Source organism: Vicugna pacos, chromosome 17 (assembly GCF_048564905.1).
Source record: "Vicugna pacos chromosome 17, VicPac4, whole genome shotgun sequence".
Classification (NCBI taxonomy): Eukaryota; Metazoa; Chordata; class Mammalia; order Artiodactyla; family Camelidae; genus Vicugna; species Vicugna pacos.
Genome location: NC_133003.1, coordinates 19,968,028 through 19,985,005, shown reverse-complemented (window position 1 = coordinate 19,985,005; position 16,978 = coordinate 19,968,028). Strand labels below are relative to the sequence as shown.

At 60.1% G+C, this 16,978-nt stretch overlaps 1 protein-coding gene across 1 annotated transcript in view; it reads right to left on the bottom strand.

Annotated features, from left to right (window-relative positions):
• NBEAL2 (neurobeachin like 2) overlaps positions 1–16,978 on the bottom strand; it is a 29,867-nt gene that overhangs the window by 8,394 nt on the left and 4,495 nt on the right. Inside the window, 28 exon segments of the mRNA XM_072941148.1 lie at positions 91–173; positions 175–270; positions 890–1,408; positions 1,584–1,669; positions 1,843–2,002; positions 2,205–2,363; positions 2,443–2,596; positions 2,765–2,867; positions 3,081–3,240; positions 3,588–3,721; positions 3,849–4,023; positions 4,187–4,279; positions 4,396–4,478; positions 4,697–5,018; positions 5,217–5,336; positions 5,424–5,556; positions 5,639–6,240; positions 6,705–6,803; positions 7,208–7,291; positions 8,777–8,857; positions 9,380–9,486; positions 9,648–9,930; positions 10,030–10,115; positions 11,749–11,831; positions 12,011–12,135; positions 12,219–12,300; positions 12,402–12,530; positions 12,604–12,692. Coding sequence (XP_072797249.1) covers positions 91–173; positions 175–270; positions 890–1,408; positions 1,584–1,669; positions 1,843–2,002; positions 2,205–2,363; positions 2,443–2,596; positions 2,765–2,867; positions 3,081–3,240; positions 3,588–3,721; positions 3,849–4,023; positions 4,187–4,279; positions 4,396–4,478; positions 4,697–5,018; positions 5,217–5,336; positions 5,424–5,556; positions 5,639–6,240; positions 6,705–6,803; positions 7,208–7,291; positions 8,777–8,857; positions 9,380–9,486; positions 9,648–9,930; positions 10,030–10,115; positions 11,749–11,831; positions 12,011–12,135; positions 12,219–12,300; positions 12,402–12,530; positions 12,604–12,692 — 4,430 coding nt within the window.

The window sequence follows — 16,978 nt, the reverse complement described above, 5'->3', positions numbered from 1 at the left end:
GGGCAAGGGACTCAGGTGTCTCCCTGACCACCTTCCTGGCCCCCGAGGAATTCCCCCAAGGACCTGCTCCCTCCCGAGTCACCCCCTCACCTACGCTTGATGCAGTCTGGTGGGCGCACAAGCGTGGCTGAGGCCCCCAGCTGAGTGAGCACAGAGAAGACCTGGCCGCGCTCCCCGCCAGGCAGCCTCATCACTGCCATCCACGCCCCGCCAAGTCACCGAGAACAACACGTTGGTGAGTAGGTTGCAAAGCTCCTCCTCACAAGTTTGCTGTGGGCACAGTGGGTGTGTGGGGTGTGGAATGGAGAGGGAGGGAATCACTGACCCCCCCACTATCCCTGTTCAGCACCTCCACCTGCCCACTAGTAGGGAAGGCAGAAGGCAGAGCCTTTGGTCAACAGCCAAGATGGCCCGGCACTGAGGACCTAAAAGAATGGTGTGACCCTCAGCCACTGCCTTAGTTTCAGGGAGAATATGGGGATTCCAGAGACTCCCAGGAGGAGATGAGACAGTTCACACACAGGGTTACCCCACAGTCCTCACAGGCCTCAAGGACTGTCCTGGAATTCTCTAGAAGAATGCCATAAAATAAGCAGAGGCCCATCCCCAGACCTGGAAGCCCAATGTAGGACCCTCACAGCAATGCTGCCCATGGGCCCTGTAAATTCCCTGCCCCGCAGGCTCCCCTGAAACCTGGCTAGTGCCCCCAACTCAGTCTCAACATGACTTGCTCTGTCCCAGGACCCCTCTCCCCGGAACACACTGCAGATGAAAGCTACAAGAGGGCAGCAGTGGGGACACCCCTTTGGAAAGGCCATGCTGCCTGCTGTGTGTCCCAGAGGTGCCCTCCTTTAGTGCCAGGCAGTGGTGGAGAGTGAGACCGCCTCACCTGAGGGTTACTGGTATTAGAAGTGTCATCCCCACTGATGGTGGGCTCTGGCAGGCTGCCATCCTCCAGCACATTGGAGAGACTGGAACTGTGGCGACCATGGGCGGCAGGGAAGGGCCGGGGCCCATCCAGTGGGGAAGGTGTGCCAGGCTGGCTGGCTGGCGTCAGAGTCCCACTGCCGCTGCCGCTGCCACCACCAGCAGTGTTGCCTGAGCCCACACTGGCCCGTTCCAGGCCCAGCTCAAAGGGTGTGCAGAATGGGGAGAGAGCATGGTAAAAAGCATCAGGGTCAGGGCAGGGGACCTCTGAGGGCAGGAAGACGTCCGAAGGCTCAGGTGACTCAGTGGGTGGCTTGTGTAAGGCTGGCTCCGGGGAGGTGGGTGGCTCAGGAGAAAAGGGCAGGGGACTGCTGGCTGTGACAGCTTCCAGGACAAACAGCCGGGTTAGCACGTCTTGCCAGCCAGCCTGTCGGGCCAGCAGCCGCACTATGTCTGGCTGTCCATAGATGAGGTGGAAGAGCTGCCGGGCCAGGGCACAGCAAGTGAGGGACTCATCGACAGCCTGTCCCAGACCCTCCTCCTGGGGCCCTTGTCGGGGAGGCCTCCAGAGACCTCTCATCACAAGCAGGCAAAGTCAAGTCCTCAGGATAGGAGCCACCCCCCAGCCCTTGACAAAGCTTTCACTTTCCACTCACCTGGCGACAAATGTCCAGGCGGACGCTGAGGTCTGCCTGGAGGGACAGCTGCACCACAGCCAACAGATCTGAGAGGTTCAGGCAATCTGGGAGGATGGCCAGAAAGGGCTTGAGGGACTGACCCCAGAAGGGGGCCATGCTCCCCGACTGGCTCAGCCTTGGCCCCTGTACCAACACCTTCCCTGTTCCCACCTGCCCTGGTTCCTGGATCCAAGTCACCCCTCCACCTGCCTGCCTCTTGGCCCCAACCGGGCTGTACCTGCCCCCAGGAACAGCCTGTAGAGCCCCTGGCAGAGCTGCAGGGAAACGGCCCCCTCGGGCAGGCAGGCGACAAGACCCTGGAGACCATAATCTCGTAGCCGAAGCCGCTGGCGGCTGCGCTCAGGTAAGCGCTCATTCTGCTGCAGTCTGCGCAGGATCTGTGCGGGGGTCGTTGCGGGGGTGAGTGTCAGCACAGGGAAGGAGTTACTGTAGGAGGGGAAGTCACCCAGAAGGTGTGTGGCTCCAAGAGAGGCCTGCAAAGGCAGCTTCATCTGCCAGTTGGAGGCCAGCTACACCTCCTTGGACTCAGGCAGGGGCCCCAGTGAATGGGATGCCAAGTTGGGGGTAAGCTGGGTGTACCTTGCAGACTCGGTCAGGCAGCAGGGGCATGGACCTCGGCCGCACCAGCAATGCCAGCAGCACCTCAAGGTTCCCCGGCTCCAGCAGAAAGACAGCCAAAGACTCCTGTGCTGGTGAGCCCTGCAGCAGGGCCAGCAGCAGGTCCAGCGCACCCACCACCTGGAGATACAAACCCTCACACTGAGCTGGGCCCCCACAACATGGTCCACCCTCCACGCCTCGCCCACCTCCAGCCTACCTGGCCATCGTCACCCGCAGCCGCCAGAAAGTTCAGCACCACCTGCAGGTCATCAGTGGAGGAGCTCCGCACTAGGAACTCCCGCGCCAGGCCCAGGAGTGAAGTCTGCACCGTGCGCAGGTCGTCAGCCGCTAGGGGGCGCTCCCGCTGTGGGCTGAGCAGGTCCCCACAGGCACGCGCATCCAGGGCGGGGAGAACACAGGAGCATGGAGAGGAGAACAGGGGACGTGGGCAGGTGAGCTGGAGGACTCAACAGCCCTGTCCGCGAGGCCAGAGGCTGTGGTGTCAGCACCCCCGGCCCACCTGCCCCAACCAGCCTCACCTGTAGTGGGTGCGCAGGGCATCGAGGATGAACTGGACCCCATACTTCTTCCGCAGCTTCTGTCTGTGCTCACGGACTATGCTAGACACGTACTGGATGTGGCCTAAGTGGGCATCAGCAGAGAGCTCAGGCCACCAGGCTGAGCTGGATCTCCTCCTCCTCCAGGACAGGGCTATGCCCCTGCCAAACCCTCAAGGGAGAGTCATGCTCCCCTCAGACGCCTCAGGGCAGATGTGCCCCTCAGATCACCCAGACCAGGGTTATGAGTTCTCAGAACTTCCACCACCACCCTGCCTGGTGGCATCCCCTCACCTACCTAGGCGCACAGCAAAGTCGCTGAGGGTCCAGAGGTGAAAGTTGAAGAGCAAATGCTGGTAGAGCAAGTACAGGAGGGGCCCACTGCCCTCGGCTGCCACCTGCTCCATCAGCAGCTGGGCAGACATGAGCACATTCATGTCCATGGCCCAGCTGGGGACCTGGGTGGGGAGGAGCTGGGGTGAGATGTCAGGTCCTGCCTGCCGCTCTCAGGCCTCCCAGCTTCCACCTTGCCCTGCACCGGCAGATACGAGCATCCTGCCTGCTCAGAACCCTTCAGTGGCTCCCTGCCTTCTCTGAAATACAAGCTCCCAGCCTGCTGTGCAGGTGCCGGGCCCCAGACTAGGCCGGTACTTCTCTTAGACCCTCTGGTCAAACCCTGCCCAGACTTTCAAGGCCCTGTTCAGATGCCACCCCTCTCAGGAGGCTCTCCCTGACCAATGGCTTCAGGTTCCCCTTCTTGGTCCTCACAACCAGCCCCCTCTCCACCTGTCCCAGAGGACCCCACCTTGCGCAGGAGGGCTCCAATGATGGCAGGCCCCTGGCACTGCACCAGGCTCTCCTGGTTCACAGCATGGCCCTGCAGGAAGTTCCGCAGCATCAGCAGAAAGGCAGCCACTGCATTTCTCTCCATCCGCTCCTCTACCACCACCAGGAAGGGGACAGATGTATGTCAAGGGCCTGCCAGAGGCCACAGAGACCTCAAGCACTCCAGCCCCCCACCATGCCAAGATCTCCTCCCCCCAACTCGGGCACCAGGGACACTTACCTGAGGACTTGCCCAGCGGGAGGAGCAGGCCCTGGGTGTTGTGGCTGGAGGTCAGTTCGGGCCCCACAAGGTCGTGTGTTTCTGCGGGACCAGCCTCAGCCTCCTGGGGCTGTGCAGCCACTCGCTCCAGCAGGGGCAGCAGGGCACCCATGCCTCCCACACAATTCACCACATCCTGGGGGTGGGGGGCCACAGTGAGAGGGGAGCACCCAGCCATTTCCTGCCCCACTCCGCCCCAGGAGACCCTCGAGCCTGGGGACCTGGGTCTCCCCAACACCTTCCAGGATACATGCCGCTCCCCAGCCTGCCCTGCACACACCACCAGCGTGAGCACACACCTTCACGTCCCAGGTCTCCACCCTGTGGCCCGTCAGGCGGCCATCTAGCCCATGACCAGGGGACAGGTCCAGGCAGATGTTGTTCTTACAGGCCTGGGGACAGGGGGTGAGCAGGCAGCAAGAGTCAGTGGGGGAGGGGGTGGCAGACAGAGGGTGGGAGCCAAGGGGAGGGAGTGGGGTTGAGCCAACTGCCCCCGACCCCACAACACCTGAGGTGAATAATGGAGGAGCAGCTTAGTGCCAAGCTCATGCAGTTCACCGTCGGGCTTGAAGGGTGCTGTCTCATTGGGCCCTGGGGGGTGGGAAGGGGCTTCAGACCTGGCTGGGCTTCCAGCTAAACCCCACTTAGAGCCCGCCTCTTCTCTGCCTGATCAGAGGAAAAACCCCCAGGGATGCCTTCTCCCCACTGGACCCCTAGTTTCTGGCCTGGGCACTTTGTAAGCCCTAACCACCAGGTTTTGGGACAACGGGGTAGGGCTGGGGCGGGGTGGGGGTTGGGGCGCTGCGTACCCAGGGTGCACAGGGCCCGCAGGGCTGCCACCTGCAGGGCTTCATGGAAGATGGCCACGGCCCCCAGCTCGCCCTCCAGGGATGTGGGGCTGCCCCACCGAGTGTCCTGTGTGCCTGCAAGGGTGGAGCTGATGCTGCCCTCCTGCAGGGGGGCCACCAGCCCAGACCCCCAGCCAAGCCCTGTGGTGGCCGGGACTGACTGGGAGCGGGTGAGGGAGGGGTGAGTGTGAGCCAGGGCAGCAGGGACTGGTGGCGCAGGCAGCCCCGTGGTGGTGGTCGTTGTGCGGTGCCCAGCAGAGCCGATACAGCAGGAGGAGAAAGGCTGTGGGGCCAGGGTTGGGGGAGTGGTCAGGTCACAGCAGAGCCTGGGGTTCCACCTGCATCCAGTTCCTGAGTGACCCCCAAGAGTGCAGACCCCAGAGGCTGAGGCCTGTGAGGTGGGGGAACACAGGGGCTCCAGGCCCTACTCTGTCCAAGTCCCCCAAGCTACCCAAGCCTCCCCAAACCCTGCCTGGCACACCTCACTGAGGGAGGGGCAGCGAAGGGGTGCTGTCTTGACCAGATGGCCATCTTTGTAGACATGGACCAGGTTCTGGCTGAAGGGCCGGCGCCCAGGCACATGGACAATGGCCACACAGTGCTAGAATGGAAGCCACAACATCAGGCCATACGGTGGCATCTGGTGTCCCCTCCACCCTCCCTGAGCCATATAAGGATGGAGGCTCACCCAGGCAGAGTCGGCAAAGGACACTTCAGGCAAGCTCATGGTCAAGTACTCCTTCCGGGTGCACACGGCCACCACCAGGGTCCCAGCCGCCGTGAAGAAGGCTTCAAACCCTGAGCCACTGCTGGTGAAGAAGCTGGGGGCAGGCCAAGCCAGTTATGCCTGCTGGTTCTCCCGCTCACCCTGGCACTGTGCCTTAATCCCTGGCAGGCGCCCACCTGTACAGTTGCTTTCGCTGAAGCGGCCGGGTGGGAGCTGGCGCAGGTGCTGCAGCCGCGGAGTGCAGACAGAGCCAGGCGTGGAAGGTGAAGCCAGGTCCAGGCCATCGCTGCACAGGGGGTACCATGATACCCGCCATGCTGGGCGTGAGGTCAAAGTACCGTAGGGCTCGTGCCGGGCCCCGGTGCCGGGCCATGCCTGAGAGCGCGCGAATGATGGCACCTGCGTGTCGGGAGTTCCCAGCCTCGTCTCCGCCCGGCCCCGAGTCCAGCCCTGGCGGGGGGCGAAGCAAGTGCCGCAGCTCCGAGGGCCTTAGCGACACGTGGCCCAATGCTTGCAGCAGCGCCAGCAGCTGCTCCTGGCAGCGGGCTCCCAGGGCTACCCCCATGCTGAGCGTCTCCAACAGGCAGCCAACCAGACCGGCCTGCACACACGTGGCACGGCTGGCAGGGCAGCTGTCACAGAGCCACCAGAGGCGCTGTGCTAGGAAGAGCCGCAGCTCAGCGGTGGGCAGTGCTGGCAGCCACCGCACCAGCACCAGGACTGGCTGCTCGTTGCGGATTGGAGGCGGCGGACGGGTGCTGTGGTCGCCCTCCACAGCCTGTGGGCGGAGAGAAGGAGATAGCTCCTGGCAACCAGCATGGAAGAGGCCACCCTACCAACAGTGGGACTTCCTGTCTCCGTTTCCTGGCCTACAACATGGGAAAGCAACACGTGCCACCCCATCCTGCTCATAGGTTGTGTCTGACGCTCAGGAAAGCCAGAAGTGCACGGAAAACCGTCACTACCAGCAACAGTCCTCGACTTTCTGTCGCAGTTGGCCTAAACCCTACCTGCCTGTTCCCAGGATCATCCTGGGGCTTGCTAACATGCAGCCTCTTCTAGGCCCCATGCAGCCCAGAACCCTCACCCCAGTGACACTGACGCATAGGGTCAGGCCACAGGTCACACTGTATGCTGGCCATAGTCAACCCGGTCCCCTCAGGTGGAGAGCTCACCTTCCGTGGTAGCCCTGACTCAGTCCCGACTGCTCTGGGGACCCTGACCCCAAGCCCCTGCCCTTACCATGTTGAGTAGTTCTTGTAACAGCCGATGGGTGGGGGGACCGTGGCTCTGCAGAACCTCCTGCAGGTGCGGGTAGCCTATGCGCTCCTTAAACACCTCCTGTGCAGGGATGTGTGGAAAAGAAGTGAGCATGTATGTGGGCCCCAGGGCAAACTCACATCCAGTGGGAACCCTGGAGGAAGCACCACCTGTCAGGGCTCCCTCACCCGCTAAGGCTAGGAAGGGCGGGGGCCCACGGGGTATGGGTTCACCTCAGAAGGCTGCAGATGATGGTCAGCCCCAAGTATCCTTCCCCTCTCCAGCCCTGACCTAGGATAGCCAGCTCCCAGGACTAACTAATGACGATATCCGCCCAGTGGGCTGAGCTGTACCCCAGAGGGCAGATGGTCACCTCCCCAGCTCACTTGCTCTGACAGCCACCATTCAGGCCAGTTCTGGAGACGTGTGGTCAATTTAACTCCCACCCCGTATCGCCTACTGCAGTGGGACCACAACGTCCTCACCTTGGCTGAGGGGGAGCCACTCATGATGCAGGTCAGCACTCTGATTACATGGACTGCAATGGCATCTGTGCCCTGGTCCAGTACCTTGGGGTAGGGAGGGGCAGTCAGGAGAGGCAGATGCCAGGATGTCGCAGCTGGCAGCACCCTGCAGTACAAGGGGTTTAGGGACAGGAACAGATGCCCCAAGGCAGGTAGCTGAGCTGGCTGGGGGCCCTGGGACTGTGGCAACCCTGTCTGGGCACCAGGCCCTTTATTCCCTGCCTGAACTGCTGTGACCCTCACCCCAACCCTAGGGCCCTCTCTGAGCAGCTTGGCAACACCCACTTTGACAAAGAAGCCAGGGAAGAAATAAGGCCAGGAAGAGCCTCACTGGGACAGAACAGTGAACCCTCTTGCCACTGTCCTCTGCCCTCCACTATCTGGTGGGCTTGTGAGCCTCAGTCCCTACCCATCCCCACCCAAGCTAGACACACATGTGCAGGCAGGCCAGCAAGTGCCCCATCACCCATGATGATTGACAGGGGATCAGGGAATTTAGGGACAATCAATCACAGGATGTTAGAACCAGAAGAACCTTCGAGACCTTCAAGTCCTACCCTACCCCTTTCCCCCAGATCCAGTTGGGAAAACTGAGGCTCACCCCAGGCAAACCCGACAGCCAGAGGCATGCTGCTCCCTCACCCTGCACTACTGAGGGGTGAGGGGTCAGGAGGGCTTGAAGAGTCTGTCAGCAGGTGCTAGGCTGTATTTTGGCTCCACGGGGCCCTTGGTCCCAGCTCTGCCTGACTCCCCAAGGGGCCTCAGGCAACTTTCTTCCCCTCTCCAGGCCTCAGTTTCCTCATCTGTAAAAATCAGGGGTTTCACTGGCCCCACCAGCTTTGTAGATGAATGGACATGCAGGTTCTCAGAAAACAGCCGAGTGCAATAGAAGCACGGGCTGCCTCATGAGGACAAAGTCAGGGTGGGGCTCTGGAGGTGGGAGCCCAGGTACTGAGCCGCCAGAGAACGTGTCCCATTCAGAGCCCCTGACTGACACCCTGCAGCCTCCTGTGGGCCCCTTGCAAGGTAAGGCAGGAAGCACATCATGGGGGGAGGTGGGGGGATGGGAAGATGAGGGGATGAGGGGATTGGGAATGCCCAGTGACTGCTTATGGCAGGTGCAAGGACCTATGGAAAGAAGTGGCCCCATGTGGGGAACCTCCTTCTCTGTGAGTGACCATGGCCAAATCCCTAAGTATCTGGCTTCCTGACTCCCTTTCTGTGCAACGGGGACGGGCAGTTGAGTTTCGAAGGTTCCTTCCAGCTTGGCATAGCCAAATCCCAGCTCCCAACAGTAATACGAGGCAGAGCACAGATCACTCCTGCCCTGTTTCCTAGAATGGGGATTTGGAAGGTGGGTGAGACAGCATGGGGGATCCAGCCCCATTACTAGGCCACACCAGGCCTTATACATATCTGCTCACCCCACTATCCTCCCTGGATAGTGCAGAAGGGCTCAAAGAGGGAGCCCCGGAGTGGGGGGTTGCCCAGGGATATGGATGCCTGAGCTGGTCAGCCCCAGGGTGGTACCTTCTGGACATCGGGCTCGGTCAGTAACCGGGTAGCCAGGTCACTGTCCCCCTCAGGGGGCGCCCGGGCCTGCAGGTACAGCTGTGGGGAAGGGGGAGGGCACAAAGTGGAGCAGGTAGAGGAGAGAGAAGATGGGGGAGGGGCAGGGTTAGAGCAGGACCTGGAGCAGCTGCCAGGGCTCCGCCCCAGAGGGAAGGATACGCCCTGAGCCCCAGGCCGAGTGCCCCACCAGGCACTAGGGAAGAGCAGAGGGGCTGAGCCACCCATGCCCTGCCCAGAGGGACAGAGCGGGCACAGATAAGTGAGCAGGAATAGGCACTGCAGCCAAAAGAGCTGAGATGTCTTCCTGCCCCTACATTTGGGGCTGGGGTAAAGGAAAACAAGGGCCCAGGGCAGCTCCCGCCTTTCCACAACACCCACCTCACATGGGGTCCAAAGCCATCCTGGGCGCCGGGATCCCCCACTGAATTACAGGCCATCCCACTAGCCACGGCCCCCCAGCCCCATCCGGCCCAGGTTTGCTCAGCGGCAGCTCGGCACCCACCCATGGTGCCCTCAGCCTCAGGGTTCCAGGCCCTCCACCCCAGCCTGGACCCCGCCCACCTTGCTGTTCTGGATGAGTCGAATAAGGTGTTCAAAGCAATTGTTGCTGAGGAAGGTGGCCTGCAGCACTGGACGGTCCTCGCATGTCAGCATCGTGGGGATGGCGTCTGTGGAGGGCTCAAGGGTCAGCCCTGCCCAGGCCCCTCCCAGCAGCACCTCCGCTCAGCCTTAAACTTTCTTCCCACACTGCCTGTCCAGACTTTCCATCAGCACCTGGGCCTTCCCCTGCCAGTGCCACCTCCCCAAGGGCCCAGGAGCCCATACCCACCAAGCATGCTGACCCGCAGGGTGACAAGAGCCTCTTCGGGGCCTGGACTTGGCCCAGCTGGCCAGTCGGTATTAAGGACACGGAAGTAGCCTTCAAGTAGGGCTCGGAGCTCTGGCCCCCGGGGAGGTGTGCGGCTGGTGTGCAGGACATGTACCGCACCCACCAGCGCCTCCAGTGCCAGCGGCACTAGGCGGGGGTCCTGGGCTGGCCGGTGGCCCCAGCCCCGTACCACACCCAGCAGGCCCTGCACAGAGCCAGCACTCACAGCCTTCTGCCCGTTCTCCTGCAGGTATGGGGAGAGACGGGCAATGGGCAAGGGGCTCACCCAGCAGAGACACCCTGAGATGGCCACCCTCTGGCCCACAGGCTCCTCCCAACCTACCTTCCCTCCCGCAAGGACAGCACCAAAGAGGTGAATGAGACGCAGCAGCAGCGTGGAAGGCAAGCGATCTGCATCCTGCAGGCTCTCTGGACAGGGGAAATGGGGGGGCAGGGGACAGGGCAAGATAATGTCAAAGCTTGCAGGGCTGTGGGTCCAGGGGACCACACAAGATGCGGTGGGGGGAGTTGGCCAAGGAACATGGCCGGGAGGCCCACTCTGAGGGAGAAGACCCAGTTCTGTGCTAGGGGGTCTAAAATGTCATACCTCTATGCTAGGGGGTCTGAGGAGGACACAGCCCTTCTTTGGGGAGCTTGTAGGGGACACAGCCCTGCCCTAAGAGCCCAGCCAGCTTCCCAGATCCTTAAGCCCCAAAGTGGGGACCCCAGAGCGAGCATATAAACACCCACACTTCCCCATGGCAACCCAGGGTTTAGTTTCTTAGATGCAAATTTCCTGGTCCCTCTGCCCTGTGACGGTTGGAGCTTCCCGTGACCTGCTGTATCTGCCATACAGATGCCCCACACACCACCCATGCACCCTTGCTGGGGACTTCTAGGGGCTTTCACAGTGTCATATCTGGGAAGCCCACCTGGCCCTGCTCCAGCAAAGCTGGACAGGATGCTAGGCCATGAAGTGAAACCCAGAGAGCAGAACGGACCAGCCCTGGGTCACATGGATTAGGGGTAGGGAGAGAGCTGGGCTGCCTTGATTCTGGTGGGATGGGGTGGGAGGCCCCCAGGGGACAGGGCTTTTGACGTGAGGCCTGAGAATGCTGTTGGCCTGTGAAGGAAGAGGAAACAGTCTGGGCAAAGACTCAGAGGTGGAGTAACTAATTGGATTCTAGGAATGAGAGGACAGGACCATGGCCGGAGAGCAGAGAATGAGTACGGCTGACAAGGAAGGCGTGGGGGGTGTGGGGTTTGATCCTGATGGAGTCAGGCCACCACTGAGGAATTTACAGCAGCGGGAACAAAATCCATTGTATTTTAAGAAGAGTACCCAGGCTGTGGGAGAACAGAGGCAGGGGGCTCCCCAGGGGCATCTCTTCTCTCGGAGATGTTACTCCTGCTCCAGGCTCCGGTCCACAGCTCCATGGGGTATCCCAGAAACAGAGATATTTTCTAGCCCAATAGGCCACCGTTTTCCCAAACCTGGCCTGCCCCTGTCCAGGCAGCATCCTCCTCCAAGCCCATCTAAAGCCCTGGCCAGTCACCCTCCAATGAGAGGAGGGCACCCAGGAGCAAAAGGTACCCAGGGAGAATAGATGGTGTGAGATGTCCTGGGGGTCAGCTCCCCCAGAAGAGTGGGAGCAGGGAGGGGAGACACCTAAACACTGCCTGGAGGAGGAGTGGAGACTGGGTGTAGCTACAGGACAAAGGGATTGGGATTGGACCAGAGAGTTTTAAGATGGTCCAGATCACAGTAGGGTACAAGTGACTGGGGGGGACCCAGGAGATAGGAGAGAAGGGGGAAGGGAAATTGACACCTCCCCAAAAAAGAAGTTACTCATTTTGTCCAGACATGCTCTCCCTCTCCTCTCTGCCCCTGAACTCCTACTCAACTTTGGAGGCACCCTCAAATTCCCATGGTTCTCCCAGCCCCACATGCAGCCACCAGTAAGTGGATCCTGTCCTGCTTATGGGATGGGGAACTGCAGGAAGGGCTCAGGTTTGGGGGCGGGGCCAGGGGAGCCAAGTGAAAGAGGGGGTGGGGCCTGACCTCGTAAGAAGGCGCTGAATTCACAGGGCAAAGCAGCAGGAGGGAACTTGTATTTGCTCTTCTCCTTGGAGCTGATGACTTCCCTGGTGGGGATGGAGTGGGCAGAGGCCGAGATGAGGCCAGCATTTTACCCATCCTGGGTGATCCTCTTCTCACCAGCCTGCACACCAGCCCCCTCCCACCTCTGCCCCTTGGCCAGAGTGGCCACCCTTCTCCTCTCCCCAGCTTCCTCTGGGTCCTCTGCCTGGGGACTGCCTCTCACCCACTGTGCTGGCGTCGCCAGGTTTGGTAGGGGTCAAAGAGGCCTTCACAGAGAAGCAAGGCATGAAGGGCTATGTTTTCCAGCTGGGGCCCACAGCCCTCCTGCAGTGATGGGGGTCCTTTCAGCTGCAGGCATGGGGAGAGGGTACAGAGGGGTTAGCTGAGCCATGGCTACCACCTGCCACCCCCCAGGGTACAGGTTACCTCACCTCAGCCACCAACCAGGTCAGCAATGCCAGCACTCGGGGCACCAGCACCTGGCCCCAGCCTGCCTCTACATTCTCTGGGTTCCTAAGGAGTGAATGATGGGAAAGGTCCCAGTGACATGCCAGCCCTGACTCTGGCCCACAGTCCCACGGTCTCCCACGGTGGAGAAGACAGCAGGGACCCACCTGCAGAGAATGATGAAGAGCTTGAGCAGCAGCAGGGCTTGCTCCAGGTCCCCCTCGTCCAGCTGCTTGGCCAGCACAAGCAGCGCATCCAGGGGTAGCAGCGGCACCTCCACACCTGCCTCCTCCGGCCTGCAGGGAGGGGAGGGTCACCGGGCGCCAAGGACCCCTAGGTCTCCCGCCCTCCACAGAGCTCCAGCCTCACCTGCGTGGCTCCAGAGAGGATAGTGAGATGCTCTTCTCGAAGGCACCCACAAAGGCCTTCAGCCACTGCTGCAGGTAGCCCAGGTCCTTCTGCAGGAAAGAAGTTCAGGGGAACAGTGGTGGGGGCAGAAGGGGCCCAGTGGATGGGGGGGCCAAGAGGATGGGGACAGAGGTGGAGAGTGAATGGCGTTGGACAGGAATTGGAGGCAGAGCAGTGGAGGTGGAGAAAGGGAGTGAGGGATGGATGGGGAAGGAGGACAGGAAGCTGGAAAGTCAGCATCAGAGGACTGCCATACATATTAATCTCTCCCCCAGGCCCCTCATCTGCTTTTCTCAGCCTCCCACTCTGCTCCCACTTCCTGAACCCTTGGGGACCCAGACAAGCCTGACACGGACAGGGGAGGGGCTTAAGCATATACATGCCTGGGGTGTGGCTGTGGCCCACACTGTTGCTGGGGCTAAAGGTCTCACACTCACCAACCTCCCCCAACCAAAAGCCATGGACTGGGCTCTCTCCTGCCACCTTCTCCCAGCTTAGCAGCAGCCACCTGCAGGAAACCTTCCCTGACTGTATATCCCAGGATGCATGTTCACCATCAGCCAGGCAGACCGATGCACACACACATCCCCCACGTGTACAGGCAGAGGGCCCTACCTCGCCCTGGGAAACTCCACCCACCCTGGCTGGTTACCTGGACCCCAGGCCCCAGAGCTGGTTCCATGGGCAAGAGGGACAGGGGCTGAGCCCAGTCTGGGTGCCGCCAGGGAAACTTTGATGTGAACGGGAAACGTCCCCTCCCGCCCCAGCCCTGGGGCAGGAAGCGCAGAGTCACGGTGGGGGAAGGGGGACGCTTCCTCCCGGCAGACCGCAGGGATGTGGGGGGGCCTGGGGCACCCAGGGCCGAGCAAGAGAAGCTGTGAGGGACCTAGCCTAGCACTGAAGGCGGGGCCTGGAACACAGAGGGGCGGGGGTCACACTGCCTTGGGTGGAGCTTGTGGACCAGAAACTAGTTCTACAACCATGAGTCCCGCAGTCAGGGCAGGCCTATCCAGGGACAGGTTCTGATCCCTGCTCTATAGTGCCCTTCATTCAAGGCACCCACAGCCCCCCGACCTGGGTTTAGGGCCTCCGGCCTAGGGAACGATGTAGGAGGACCCATCCATTCCTTTGCCCTGCCCCGCTGCTGTGTCCCAGCTCCCCACCTGGCCCTGCTGGTCTCTCTGCTGCAGAGACATTGTAGCGAAAGTCCAGGACTTGCCCTAATCTGCTCCAACCTCCAAGCCCCTCCCAGGGCATGGAGTGGGTGGTAGCCTGGACCTGAGCGCCTCCTTCCATCCCTCCCTTGCCCCCTCCTTCCACACTGGCCCCATCTGGAGATCCCACCCTAAACAGCTGAGCTCAGAAGGCAACCTTCTTTCCCAGGGACAGAGAAGCAGGGTGGGGACCATACTGGAGAAAGATGTAGGGGCAAAGGACACATGACAGGTAACATCTGGCAGCCTGAGGCTGCAACTCATGTGCCACGGACCTCAACTCAAGGACCTCCAGAACTACTGTTGGATGGACGGCTAATTTTTTGCCACTTGTGGGCCCCGGATCACAGGTCAGGACTGAACCTGGGGCCTGACCCTAGCAGATGGGACCAGGCCCCCGAGAAACCTAGGCAAAGCAACCCTCCACCCTGTGGTAGGGCACCTTCCTTGTGCATTTTGTCACAGAACTGAGGCTCAGAGAGGGGCTAAGCCCACCAAAGTGCAGGCCCATACTACCATGACTAACTCTCCACTCTCTGCGGCTGGCAGCCTCCCTGCTCACCTACCTCTGTCTACACCTCTTCTCTCTGTCAGCTAGCAAAGACACCATAATGCCCAACCTTGAAACACCAGAGCAGGCCAGAGCTCTTAGACCCTTACTTTTCGATTCTTCCCACTGCAGAGGGGGAAATGGGGGGCCCGAGAGAGGATGCCTCATTCACTATCACAGCTGCAGCTTTATCTCTGAGGATGTTGAAAAGCCAGACCTTTGTTCTAGGCCAGGACCACTCATAGGGCTAAAGCCAGCCAGCTCAAGCTGACCCCATGACCCATGACCCTGCCTCAATGACCCCACAGACCCCTGTCTACCTTCAAAACTGTCCTGACACCATGCTCCCCTCTTCTCCCTCCAAACCACCCCTAGTCAAACCACAGTCATCTCCCACCCCAAATATGAGTCCTTTTTACTTACAGATAGAAAACAAACGATAGTTGCCAAAGGGGAAAGATGGAGAAGGGGATAAATTAAGAGTTTGGGATTAACAGATACACATTACTATATATAAAATAGATAAATAACAAGGACTTACTGTATAGCACAGGAAACTATATTTAATTTCTTGTAATAAGTTATAGCAGAAAAAAATCTAAAAATATATATGTATGTATACACATAACTCAATCACTTTGTTATACACCTGAAGCTAATGTTGTAAAAAAAAAAACCAAAACTACACTTCAATTAAAAAAAAAGGGGGGGGGAGTCCTTTTTGGCCACTGTAGCTCTGCTGAGCACCTGATAGCCTGCATTTGACCATGTCCCCCTGCTTGACCCAAAGATAAAGGCTCAATTGCTGAGCCAGACATTCTGGGTCCTTAGTCCAATCAGGGCCTGCATCTCCAGCTCCTCTGCCCTCTGCATCTGTGATTCACATCCTCCTGTGCAGGCCTCTGCTCTCCCCACACCCCGTCCCATGTGTGACTTGGGCTTTTGGTATTTAAGCAGGAACCTCCTGTCCTCCTCATGGCCATTACCCGGACAGGCCCCTCAAACTCTGCACGCTCCTGCTTTCTGTCCTTAGAACACAGCCTTGACCTGTCTAGTGCTGCAAACTTCCAGCAAATCCAGGCTGGGCTGGGTTCAGGGCTGAGGCAATCAAGGCAACCTCTGTGGGCTCTGGAGGGGACAGGAGGGATCTCAAAAGCACAGAACTAGGGGTAGCTGCCTGTCCTGACCCTGTGGTCTCACCTCTTCTCCCTGGGAGGCCTCAGCCTGGCTCTGACCTGGGCCCCATGGCTTGAGGCTGCAGTGTTGGAGGGTGCGGGAGACGTGCAGGCGCCGAGGCCAGGAGGCAGGGCAGGGCCGGGAGCACAGAGGCAGTGCTGCATGTGGAGGGCTCCAGAGCTGGGGAGACATGGCTGTGCTGCCAGGGCTCCCCACACTCCTCGCACAGGCTCTGTCTTAGCCAGCTCCCCCATCCCTTTCAAGCTCTGAGCAAGAACATCAGCAGGCCAGCCCCGTCCCCACCCCACCCTGACTGGGCCAGGGTCCTGACCGTGTGCCCCTGTGAAGGCAAATGAGGAGCAGCCACATTCCTCCCAGGGTCCTGCAGCAGGGAAGAAAGCTGTGGGTCTGGGGGAGGGGGGAAGTGTCTCTGAGTCACTCCTGTAGGGACCCCAATCTATGCCCAACCAGCCCTGAGGACACTCAGTGCTGGGGGAGGGGAGCGCCCAAACAGTCCTTGGGTAGGCATGGAACTGCCACTTCCTCAGAACTCTGAGGTAACCTGGGAGGGGTGAAGGCGTGGACAGGTGGGTGGGGCTGTCAGGGAGATAAGGACCACTGCGCTCCAGACACCATGCTGCCCGAGACCTGCTTGCCTCACCCCAAACCTGACATCAGCCCTGCTTTGCCCCATGTCTCAGGGCCCAGACCTTGCCCCAAATCCTCCATCGCTACCCGATTACCTCATTTGGGGCTCACAATGGGGCAAAACACAGAAGTTCCTTAAATAGCATCTGGCACCTCGGACACCTCCAGGACACATCAGTTACCACTACTGTCCGCTACTGTCAGCCAGTCAGCCACCCTACCACAGGCTCATGGCAAGTCCACAGCCTCACCCGACATCTGAAGGCCTGCAAGGGTGGTATCCACCTCATCTCCAGCCTCAGCACCCCATATTCACTGGATGCCCCGGCTCAAGGGTATCACTCCCTGTCCCTACCCTCACAGGTCTGCATGTGCTTTGCTCTCGGTGTTTTCCTCTGCCTAAATGCTCCCCAGCAGAGCCAGCACCTTCCCCAAAGACTCAGCCCTGTGTGGTGCTTCAGAGGTCGGGGGTGCCAAACTGAATGTGGTTGAGGGCATGGGTTCTCCAATCCAGACCTCGTTCTCACGCTTGGTACCTTGGTACTTAACATTAAGCTCTTGTGCTTCAGCTGCCTCTTTAAAGCCATCCCTTTGCTTCACAGCTAAAGGCTCTCCAACCGCACCCAGCAGTCCATGGTAAGGTGAGTGGGAGCTCTACCCCCAAATCCAGGGGCTCTGCCTTCCCAAGCCTTTGGCATTCTAGGGCAACACTCATCTTCTCCCCACCCACCTCCATGAGTGACAGGTG